This window comes from Hibiscus syriacus, unplaced genomic scaffold, assembly GCF_006381635.1.
Source record: "Hibiscus syriacus cultivar Baekdansim isolate YM2019G1 unplaced genomic scaffold, ASM638163v2 tig00112498_pilon, whole genome shotgun sequence".
NCBI lineage: Eukaryota > Viridiplantae > Streptophyta > Magnoliopsida > Malvales > Malvaceae > Hibiscus > Hibiscus syriacus.
In genome coordinates, this window is record NW_024063347.1 from 1050305 (window position 1) to 1062208 (window position 11904).

At 32.5% G+C, this 11904-nt stretch overlaps 1 protein-coding gene across 1 annotated transcript; it reads left to right on the top strand.

Annotated features, from left to right (window-relative positions):
* Window positions 1–2556: 2556 nt before the first annotated feature.
* On the top strand, window positions 2557–8135 carry LOC120180606 (transcription initiation factor IIA subunit 2). The gene is made up of 4 exons (XM_039185915.1): window positions 2557–2700; window positions 2809–2949; window positions 3030–3080; window positions 7765–8135. The coding sequence occupies exons 2-4, from the start codon at window positions 2821–2823 to the stop codon at window positions 7903–7905; spliced, it is 321 nt and encodes a 106-aa protein (XP_039041846.1). The 5' UTR covers window positions 2557–2700; window positions 2809–2820; the 3' UTR covers window positions 7906–8135.
* Window positions 8136–11904: the final 3769 nt, after the last annotated feature.

The window sequence follows — 11904 nt, forward strand, 5'->3', positions numbered from 1 at the left end:
CAATTTAAAAAACCCTACCCGACCCGATTTAATTTTTTATTTATTAAAACCCACAAATTTTTTATTTTAAAATATAAAAAATACCTAAAATAATTGTTGGAACTCACACCCTAATATCACGTTTGTCCCGTATTTTGCATAGTTTGGTTTCTTCACCGGCCCTCGAAGCTCGAACCATGTCAGTTCTTTTAGACGCAAGCACCAGTGCACTACTGACCAACAAGGTCCTAAAGAGACCGGTTGATCCCACATTTTGATTAAAATAAAAAAGAGAAAAAAAACGTGAAAAAATCATTAAAATGAGTTAAAATAATAGTCAAAACAGAACCGACGATTCAAACTGATTTTGTCGGTTCCTAACCGGTTCACACTGATTCTACCGGTTTATTGAAGAACTGGTTTTGGAAGCTGTTCGAACCGGACAAGCAACTGATTCCCGGTTCAACCGATCGAACCGACTGGCCCGATCCAATTTTGATAACCATGGTATATATACAACCATGCTAACCAACATGCCTAACAGCTAAACTAACACTCATAACAAAATAAAACCGTCTCTGACTAACAATAATATTATATATCATAATACTAAACTTCAATTTCTTGCTCAACTGCCAAGTGCCAACTAAACTTGTCCATCGTTCTAAGTTGTTAGCATTTATGTTCTTCGTGATTGAAGTAATTTTTCCCAGTATTTTCAGATCATCATTATAAATAGGGATATATTGAGGGGTGTTACCTCCTTTAAAATTTTAAATTCTTATATATTTTAAATATTTTTTTGTATTAATTTACTTCTTATAAAATAAATATGCATACCTTCAAAATTTTATTAATTCATCCCCTAACATAAAATATTTCGTATGTCTCTAATTATAAACCCTATCTTTTAAATGCTTTAACAATGGTAAGAGCGAGCGCCATGCGTCTCTCTTCTCTTGAGCTTTCAAAAAGTAGAAAACTCAATACAATCATGGACAGCATGCTATTTTTCATTGATCCGTTTGAAGATACAGTATCCAGTGATGATTGTGGACAATTATATGATATGCCAAAAAATTATTCAAGAATAATTTTAAGGATATAATAAAACCTTACATCTCCTGTTCAACTAAAAGGGAAGGAAACTAAATTCTAATAATTTTCATTAGAATTTCATGTCGGTAGAGCTTTCTTCTTCCTCACGATTATATTAAATCCTGGCCATGTTCATTATAAAAAGTGTATTGAAAGATTGGAAGCTTTGTTGTGAGCGGTGGCAAGTTGATGTGGTTATAAAAACCGGCCCATCAAGTTTGCAGCAATCGATAAACGTGAGATATCGTCGTCTTTTATCAATACATGCATTTTTATCTCTGTCGTCTTCATCAACAATTAACTACTTCTACTCGTCAAATAATAAAAGTTTTATCCAATATATGCTTCACATGGAAGTAATGGTGATCAACCAGGAAGTATTTGATTCATATGGAAGACACCAAGGTGGAGTTGGTGTGGACCAGAATTAAGGACAGTCATTTGACATGAATTCGATGACTGTCGACCTAATCCAATTATAGGAGTATATAGATATTTATGTCGGGATGCGTGTTTTAAGCCTAAAGGTTGAAACCAACGTCAAGGTTTTGGGTTAATATGATGATTTCATCACCAGAGAAACTCAAGGTTGGGGACAGAGACGAAGACGGCAGCATCAACGTTGGTAAACTATTTGGCATTCAGTCATTGGTATTGCATGCAGTGGATTTTTTCTTATTGTCGAGGGTGCAACGGTGGTTTAGAAGAAAGGAGCAAAAACATGGCGATGATGAATAAGAAATGAACAAAAGCATGCTTTTGGGTCAATTTTTGATTTTAGTCCCTGAACTAAATTTAACTTAAAAATTAAATCTCACTCTTTAATTTTTTTTTAATTTTCTAATTTAATTTAAGAACTTTATTCTTTCCTATGTTGACTAATTATTGGGTGCAAGTGAAATGTTAGCAGGCAATTTTTGAAGAAAAAAAGCTTTAAGGGAGAATATGAGAACTCAAGTATAGTTTAGGAGCAAAGCCTGGGTATAAGTTGTAAATTTAGTTCATATAATTTACATTAGTTCTTTTTAATTTTTATAATTTTAAATTGTATTTTTATCTAAACAATAATTGTGAAATCTTTCAAATTAGATTAATTTATTAATTCATATATTATACCTTAGTTATAGATTTAGTTCATGTTCTTCAAATTAATAAATTTAAGTATGTAATTTAATTATATTATATATTTATTATTTAATTAAATATTAAAATTTTTATTAAAATTATAAATTAAAATTTATTTAATTAAATATAAATATTAAATGAATAATTATATATAATGCAAATACTAATCAGAGTAAAAAGAAGGAAAGATAGTATTAAAGAAATAAAAAAGGAAAGAACTAATATGGATAAAGATATGGGCCATAACTGAATTATATCTGGAGGCCTGGTCTCATAAAGAGAGAGAAGGGGTAAAAGAGTCATATAACTTATCACAGACTGTCGCTTCTATATATACCTTCATGTACAAAATCTAGGGTATAAAATGCCCCAAATCGTCTCCGCCCAAAAGAAATATAATTTTCCCCTTTCACATAATTGAACGTTGAACTTCTGAAAATTCTTCAAAGCTCCAACATATCCAGACATCCGCAATCCCTTGACTCCATCTTCTTTTTTGTAATTATTCCTTCAAAACTCATATCCTAAATTGACTTTATCATTGTTTTTCTTTAACTTTTTCGATATTGAGATTCGAGATTTACGCTTTTTAAAAAAAATGCGCAGATCGGGTGAATAATGGCGACGTTTGAACTTTACCGGAGGTCAACGATCGGGATGTGTTTGACGGAGACTTTAGATGAGATGGTTTCAAGCAGTACTCTAAGCCCTGAGCTCGCTATTCAGGTTCTCGTCCAGTTCGATAAGGTACAACTTACAATCTTGTTCCGATTTTCTCTTATTTTCCGTGGATGATTTATTCATTTATTTTGTTTGCGTTTTTTTAGTCTATGACTGAAGCCTTAGAAAGTCAAGTGAAGAGCAAGGTTTCCATTAAGGTATATTCTTTTTACTTAAGTAGGAAATGGAGATCCTTTTGTTTTATTTATGCGGTGATGTGATGTTTCTATGAACAACTGGGGTGAAATATTTCTTTTAGATCTGTTTGTTAAGGGCAATGTTTAACCTGATAGTTTAATATGGTCCCTAGACCTTCCCATCCCAGAAGAAATATAATTTCCACCATTCATGAATGATGAAAGATAATTGTAATGGTACCAGAGTTGCATATATGGTCCCTGATTGTGGTAGTAATTGGTTATTTTTTCAGTATGCATGATTTGCACTTATCCGATGGGAGTGCTAGCAAGCAGAACACATTATTGCTTGTATGATATGTATGTCATCATGTCAAATCTGTGCTTTGGATCAGTGTTGATGATTTGTAGTGCAGGGTGAACACATCTTAATTATATATTCAAAGCTTCAATTGTGCCAAAAAAGTTGCGTTGTTTTAGTATATGCGAGAGAAACATTTTCAGGGCACCTGAAATAACGGTCCTGTGGAAAGCTTTCCTGTTTGATAAAGTTATCTATCACATAATAATGTATTTTCGTTTTGGTACATATTTCCTTGCTTTCCGAAAACTGTCGAAACTGGTAGTTGGTAACAATAACATGGCTCCTTTGATTGCTCGTCATTATGTTTTCTAATTTGTGTTTCTTTTTCTACGTAGCTAAACTTTTAGCTTTCTTCTACTAGGTTGCTTCGACATTAATTTCTTTTATGTACCCATGTTTGAATCATATTTGGATATAGATATGCCCCTCAAAGGACTCCAACTACTTGGAAACTTCAAAAATAATTGAGCTTGTTCACGTTGGATATGTACCTGTATCTTGGGTTTCACACTCGAGTTTGAGTAAATATAGGGTTGTTGCTATTTATTTTGACCATTCAACATTTATTTATTTTTTGATTGAAATAGGGTAGGCCTCATTAAAAATCCCCTTTTTAACCTCCATGTTACTACAATAACATAAAGGGCATTGGAAGGAGGAAAAGAGTGCCTAGTAATTTATAAATATCAAAATAATACAAAGCCATGTCCTAAGAATTTTCTGTTACAACATAAGACTTAAAAACCCCACAAAGAACATAAATGACCAACTCAATAGCAGAAACCTAACCCATACCCTAATAATCATCCTATACCTTCTTTAGCTAATATATTTGCTTCACAATTAGCAGCTCTCACAATATGCCTAACAATAACCTCTCTACTCTCCACTAAGACAACAATGTCTTTCACCAAAGACTGGAACATAGGAGTACATAAAGCTGGATTTTTAATCCATTTCAGAGCAGTTAGGGAATCTGATTCGAGGATGACCCTTGGAAATGAAGCGAAAGCTTCCTCCTCCATAATCAACAGCCCTCTTTTGATAGCCAGTAACTCTGCAAGAATAGGATGACCCCCCCAATCCTTTCAGAAAACGAACCATGCTGCAGCCCTTCAGGATCCCTTATCAAGCCACCTATGCCTCCTTTATCCCACTCCTTAGACAACGCATCATCAACATTTAACTTAACGAAACCTGAGGGGGGAGGAATCCAGCAGGAGGAAGGAATACTACCCTTCTTACCCCCCAAATCAGCTAGTCCAACATCACCCACAAGAGAATCGAAGTGGATCTGAACATCTCTAAATCTCGCAACAAACCATGATGCAATTCGAAAACGAACAAGAAAGAACAATAGCATACCATCCACCTTTCCTTTCCCAAAAATAATTTCATTTCTGCACTTCCAAATCGACCACAACACCGCCCTAGGGATGAACTTCCAAATGGTGGAGTTCGGGACTAACTCATCCCAAACAATTATGAAATCCAATAGTGTCCAAGGAGCAACAAAAGATACATTCCAAGATGACAAAAATCTACTCCACAAACCCCTTACAACCTCGCAATGTACAAATATATGAGAAACCGACTCAACACACTTACCACACAACGGACAAGAAGAGTCTTCAATCCCTATTGCTCCTCGCTTTATCAATTCCTCTCTAACTGCCACTCTCTGGTGAGCAGCCTACCAGACAAAAGTTTCCACCCTTGGAGGAGCAACCCCTGCCTATACAATGCTGTCCCAAATGCCTTCATCTTCCTCATTACCGACCCAATCAAAATAGCACTTAACACAAGATTTAGCTGAAAAACAGCCCTCCCCATTCCCTGTCCAAACCCAGCAGTCTTCTTGCATGGATGATAGAGATGTGGTATTCAACAAGGACATAAGCTGCAACCACTGTTCCACCTCCCAATCCATCAAATTCCTTCTCAATCTTATATCCCAGCAGCACCCTGAAGGAGAATTTTCTCTAAACTCTGCAACTTTACCCTCTTTATTTGTGATAGAGCAAAAATCCTAGGGAACCTAACTTTTAAAGGAATCGAACCCAACCATGAATCCTGCCAAAATTGCACTTACTCTCCATTCCCCATCTTCATACACAAGTTCTTCCTCAGACAGAAATTGTTTAAATTTCCCTTCCAAATCCAAGATGCCCGAGAGGACAATGAGTTCGCAATCAAACACAAATTAAGTTCAATATTATACACACAACAAACCACCTTTTTCCACCATGAATCCTTCTCCGTAGCAAATTTCCATACCCATTTACCCAAATGAGCTCTATTTAAAAGAACCAAATTCGGAATTCCCAATCCCCCAACCTCTTCGGCTTGCAAACCAGTTTCCAATTCACCCAATGAATATTCCTCTTCTCAGACGAACCCCCCCAAAGGAAGACAGCCATAATGGAATTCAATTTCTTAACCACACCCACTGGAATTCTAAAAAGAGAGGAAATATGTGGGAAGAGAACACAAGACTGACTTCTCCAAAACTGCCCTTCCAGCTAGAGATAGGGAATTGACCTTCCAACCAGCCAATTTTGAGTGAAATCTTTGAACAATTGCCTCCCATAAGGCTGCAGAATTCCTCTTGAACCCCAACGGTAAACCTAAGTATTCTGTTGGAAAAAACCTACTGAACAGTCGATTTCCTTAGCCCAACCTGCTAACACGTCCGGTTCCACATTAATATCATAGATTTTACTCTTAGATAAATTCAATTGCAAACCCGTCAACAATTCAAAGATTAGCAACACCCTCCTAACATTCTTCAAGTCTCGTACAGAAGCCTTACTAAAGATAATGAGGTCATCCGCAAATTGCAAATGTGACAGCATAAATAACCTCTCCTGATTTCCGAAAATAGTCCTTTTTCCAGTGCTTTAGCCAACATCAAATGTAGCAACTCTCCAACCAAATTAAACAGTATTGGAGATAACGAGCAGCCCTGTCGAAGTCCTCTTAATGTTTGGAATTTTTTTGTAGGTGTCCCATTAACTAAAACTGATATTGTTGTTGTTGACACGCATTGATTAATTTAAGAATACCACTTAACCCCAAACCCCATTTTACACATTATTTTCATCAAAATAGAACAATCTACCGAATCATATGCTCTTTTAAAATCTACTTTAAACACAACCCCCTTCAAACCCTTTTTCCTCCAATAATCGGTACCCTCATTTGCAATAAACGAACAATCCATAATTTGTCTCCCCAGTATAAACGCAAATTGTGTGGGACTTATTATTTCATTAATGCAAAGACTCAACCTTCTAGCCAGTACCTTAGATAGGATTTTATATAACCCTCCAACAAGGCTAATAGGCCTAAAATCTTGTAACCCCTTCGGATTCACCCTCTTAGGAATAAGAGAGATAAAAGAGTGATTCACCTCCTAGTCCCATTCCTTCCCTTGGTGAAACTCCCTAAAAAACACCACCAAGTCTTCTTTTAGATTTCCCCAAAATTTCTTTAAAAACCCCAAATTCAACCCATCAGGGCCAGGTGCTTTGTTGCTGTCCGAATGAGCAATTGCATCCCATATTTCTTCTTCAGAAAATGTATTTTCAAGAGCCCTGTTTTGATCTGTTGAGAGTTTTAAAAACTCCAAATCCAAATCTTCCACAACCAAGGTGTCCTTTTGATTAAACACCCCTTTGAAGAAATCCTCCACTGAGTTCTTGATTAAAATAGGATCCGAAATAACATCACTGTTCACTTTTAGAGTCTTAATCCTGTTCATCCTTCCTCTAGCTCCTGCACTTTGGTGGAAAAATCTTGTATTCTTATCTCCATCCAAGTTCCACTTCATTCTTGATTTCTGAAGCCAAATCGATTCTTCTTTCTTGTACAAATCCCATAATTCTTTCTTCGCTTCCACTAAGAGCTTCATAGACAGCAATGAACTACCTTGTTGCAAATCCAATTCCATCACCTGAATATCATTCTCAAGGCTGTTAATTTTTGCAGGAATGTCAAGATAACTTTTTCTAGACCATCTTTTGACCGCCCCCTTAACTCCCTTCAACAGATTAGAAATGGCATTGTTCTTTCCCTGATTTCGAAGATTCTGCAATTCCTCCTCCATCATCTCACAAAAACCAGCCTCCTCCAATACATAATTAAACAGCCTGAATGGTTTAGGTCCCCAGTTAATTTCACAGTTTTCCAGCAGAATCATATTATGGTCCGAAACCGACCATTTATAAATATTTTATTAGTGACAAACATTTAAATCAACATACAATCTAGCATTGCCATGCAAAAGCCTTGCTGTTATTTACATTTGGATGCTGATTGTCTTGTATGTTTATGCTACAGGGACATCTGCACACCTATAGATTCTGCGACAATGTTTGGACTTTCATCTTACAGGATGCTTTGTTTAAGAACGAAGATTCTCAGGAAAATGTTGGTCGAGTCAAAATAGTAGCATGCGACTCAAAGCTGCTCTCGCAATGAAATGCCAAATCAGTGTTGGGTATGATGATGGTTTAAGGGGACTGTTGACTGAAGATTGGACGATATATATATATTACATATATGTTAATTGTAAGCCATCAACCTTTATGGATGAATTTTTCTTTCTTCATTTTATTTTTCTTCATGATAACATTATGGAGGTGAAATTTTTTAGAACAAAACGATGAAACCTATTTATATATGACAAGAATGGTTTGTATCTAAGTTATTCAGACTTGGTGTCATTTTTTTATACGTGCGTGTGTAGATAGTGCATTTATTTTTTTAAAAAGTTCTCATGTATTAGATAGATCCTTGAAGGGTCATATCTTTGTACTGAGGTTCGAGCATTGTGATATTATATCAATGTTAGGTTTGTCACCTATTTACTACCTAATCCCATGTGAAATTGAGTACCATTAGTGAAGTCGTGCATGTGTTGGCTTGTATATTACTACATGGTCGGGGAGTGTCGATTGGTGTTGTCTCATGTATGTTATGTATCGGGTTTTTTGCGGTGTGATATTAAAATAGAGTTGTTGATTGCCTTGGGGTTGGATGCTTAACAGATTCTGAGCATATCTAGGTTTTACAAGTAATGTAATTTTGGAAACACGACGAAGAGTTCCTTGTGTGATGGTTAGGGTGAGTAGTTCATCCAATAGAGTGAAAAGAATTCGAGTTAATATTTCATCATTTAAAGTTTATTTGAAAATTGTTTAGTTGAATTAAATGTATCGTCAAATTTAATTGTGGTTGATGAGTTTGTAGTGGTAATAGTAGACATTAATAGAGCATATGAAATGGTATACAATATATGAATCCAATTTAGAAGTCTAAAATGCTACAGTATCAAAATATAGAACTTTTAGAAAGAAACAAAATGTGAACTTGTAGTTGAACTATAGTCCATGGCTGTGACCTTTGACTCCCTTGTATTGGATTACTTCACTTCATCAAAACATAAAACTTGAACAAAGTAAAAATAATCTTAGTATTTTGTTTTTACCCTCATTATATATAAATGTGTAGTCACAACTGGAATCTAAGCATAATTACCCCCAACATAAAATTTATGATTTATTAATTAAAATATTTGACTAAGAACTCCAAAGCTCCCCTGATTCTGTTGCTATTAGTACTTGTTATACAAACATCCTAGATAAATAGAATGTAAAAAAAAAATCAAATATAACTATAATCCGAAGTGAAGTTTTGCTCAACTGTTCTTTGAACATCCGAGTTGTAATTTTTCAATTCAACTGAAAATTAAAATTCAAGTTAATTCAGAAAATCGAACTCAATTAAATTAACTCAAAGTTTAAAAAGATAAATCGAGTTTTAATCAAATAAAATTTTGTTCACCTCGTTAATAATAAGAACAAAATATATCTCATGTCACTCAATTATCAGTCCAATTATAAACGAATGATATATTTTAAAGATTTTAATTTAATGACTCAATTATAATATCATTACACACGTATCACTAGGTCGTTATTTTTTTATTAATCTGGGGTATGTACAAGATATTATCTGTTCAAAAATAACTCATCGAACACTCACACCCCTATTATTCCTGGTGCTCGAACCCGATACTTCAAAGAATAACAACAATTCATTTACCACCGAGGTCGCTTGATTCATGCATATCGTTAAATATTAAATGTAATAGTGATATGACCTAGTATAATTATAGTTTTAGTCCTTAAAATTTATATATTATATCAATTTAATCTTAAATTAAAATAATTCATTAAATTTAATCTTTCAAATCTAAAAAAATTCATCAATCTAATCATTGTTCTTCTCCTAAATTCCTCATGTATCTTCCATAAATATTATATTATTTTTTGAATTAAGACTAAATTGATAAAATATATACATTTTTGGAGACTAAAATTATTGTTATTATATTAGGTCACGTATTATTGTTATTATGTTAGGTCACGTTAGACTTTCTTTTCAAATTATGAAGATAGAATAACCTATTTGTAATAATATTTTATTAGTGGTTAAATTGTAAGTTTATAGGAAAAAATAACCTATTTGTAACTGAACTAATAATTGAGTGATTTGAAAATGCAGTTTACTCAAATTTCATTTATTATATCCGAAGTTTGAGTTTCTTTCTTCTTCGGTTAAGGCACTTGAAGACAACTTTCTGCGAACTTTTTAGAGAAGAAAAAGGTTGTGATTAATGTTTAGGTGCCTTGCCTTGAATTTTTTACACCTTTTTTTCCCTTCATATGTAGGGACTTCTCCTTTTCCTTCTTTTTCATATGAATACGAAAATTCGGTTTCTTTTATCATATTTATTCTTTCTATTAATTGTTAATGTCTAAAATATTATATATCAACATATACAACGATTAGTAGCTCATGAACTCTGGCAATCACAAAATTTACAGTTAAATAATATGTTTGGTATCTCAACTATCACTTTTATTCTATTTTAGTCATTAACCTATTATTTTTTAAAAATTATATCTAACTTTATATTGTGGTCGCCCGTCATTTAAAAAAATTAATAGAATTGTTGATGAGATATTTAAAAAAAAATGATGATGCGATGTTACCTTAGCTTATGATGACATGACAATATCACCGTTAATTTTTTAACGATGTGTGACCAAAACATAATTTGGTATGATTTTGAAACAAAAAATAGTTGAATGAACAAAATGGAATAAAATTGATAGTCAAGGTACTAAAGTGTAGTTTACCCTAATATTTATCCTAATTATGCTTGAGTCTCTCTTTAGGGAAGACTTTATGGTTCTTACATATTACCAGTGAAATTAGAATTGCAGAGAGGAAAATGGCAATTCTTCTGTAATATTTTACCATAATTATTTGTTTATTTGAATAAATGTCATAAGTATATTGTTTTATATAAAATGATTTTTTCACTTACATTTTGAGTATGATAAATTTTATTTTTATATAATTTTTATACGTTGATAATTTGTTGCGAATAAAATGTAGTATATTTATATGTTTACACTGTATTCATTTGATTTCATATTATGTTGTAATGTATTTTTTTGTTCATTCTCAATGCTGTATTTGATATTACAGATAATTGCATAGGGGTCCCCAAGTTATGACCTTCTTTTAAATGATCCCACAATTTTAAAATATTTTAGATTATACCTTAAATTATGACCCTATTCTAAATTGATTCATAAGTTTAAAACATTCTATATTAATCCTCAAATTATAATGTCATTTTAATTTTATCAGTTCGTGAACATGTCATTAACTCTATTGGTTAAAAAATAATTTATTTTTAAAGGTTATGAGAATTGAATATGTGACCTTTTAAAAAAGACGAGCTGTTTGGACTTTTACTTCATTGATTAGGTGCAGGATTTGGCATTTATTTTAAATTTTAAAGTTAATTTGATATATTTTCTAAAATTTAAATATTAAATTGTATTTTATGTGAAATAAAATTGTATATTTATTAAAAAATATTTTTTAAATACGAAATTCTAATGTAAATTAGTTAAACTTGATATGATCCAATATGTAAACATTCTTTTAAAGCAGTCATCAATGTTTATACAATTTGGAAAGCAAGTTTAAGGTACAAAAAGTAGGTATCTTTACTTTTAAAATAATTATTTAAAACCCTTAAGAGATAAGCAAAAGAGACAAAAAAAGCTTGCTTAAATGTGTTTTAGTTATTTATTTAAATATTATATACAAGTATAAAATAATGAGAATATGATTATAATAGTATTAATTATAAGTAAAAGCATGAGAAATTTGATACTTTTTTATTGAGTTGGTGTCGATTAAATTGTGATATCAAATTCAGTTAGAATTTTAATTATAAAATAAACATTACTGTTTATTTTAAATTAAAATTTTATTATTAAATAATAATTCACATTAGGTAGACCTAAGTTTTTAAACCCTCATCAAATTTTAATTTTTATATTTATTAATATAATATTTTAAATCATTTTTAATAATTTTGAATAAATTTTA

Excerpts from the sequence above, each read along its gene's own strand:
- LOC120180606 (XM_039185915.1), top strand. The coding sequence starts at position 2,821 with ATGGCGACGTTTGAACTTTACCGGAGGTCAACGATCGGGATGTGTTTG. Across the intron at positions 2,950-3,029 it reads TTCTCGTCCAGTTCGATAAG|TCTATGACTGAAGCCTTAGA; the intron begins GTACAACTTACA and ends GCGTTTTTTTAG. Across the intron at positions 3,081-7,764 it reads AGAGCAAGGTTTCCATTAAG|GGACATCTGCACACCTATAG; the intron begins GTATATTCTTTT and ends TTTATGCTACAG.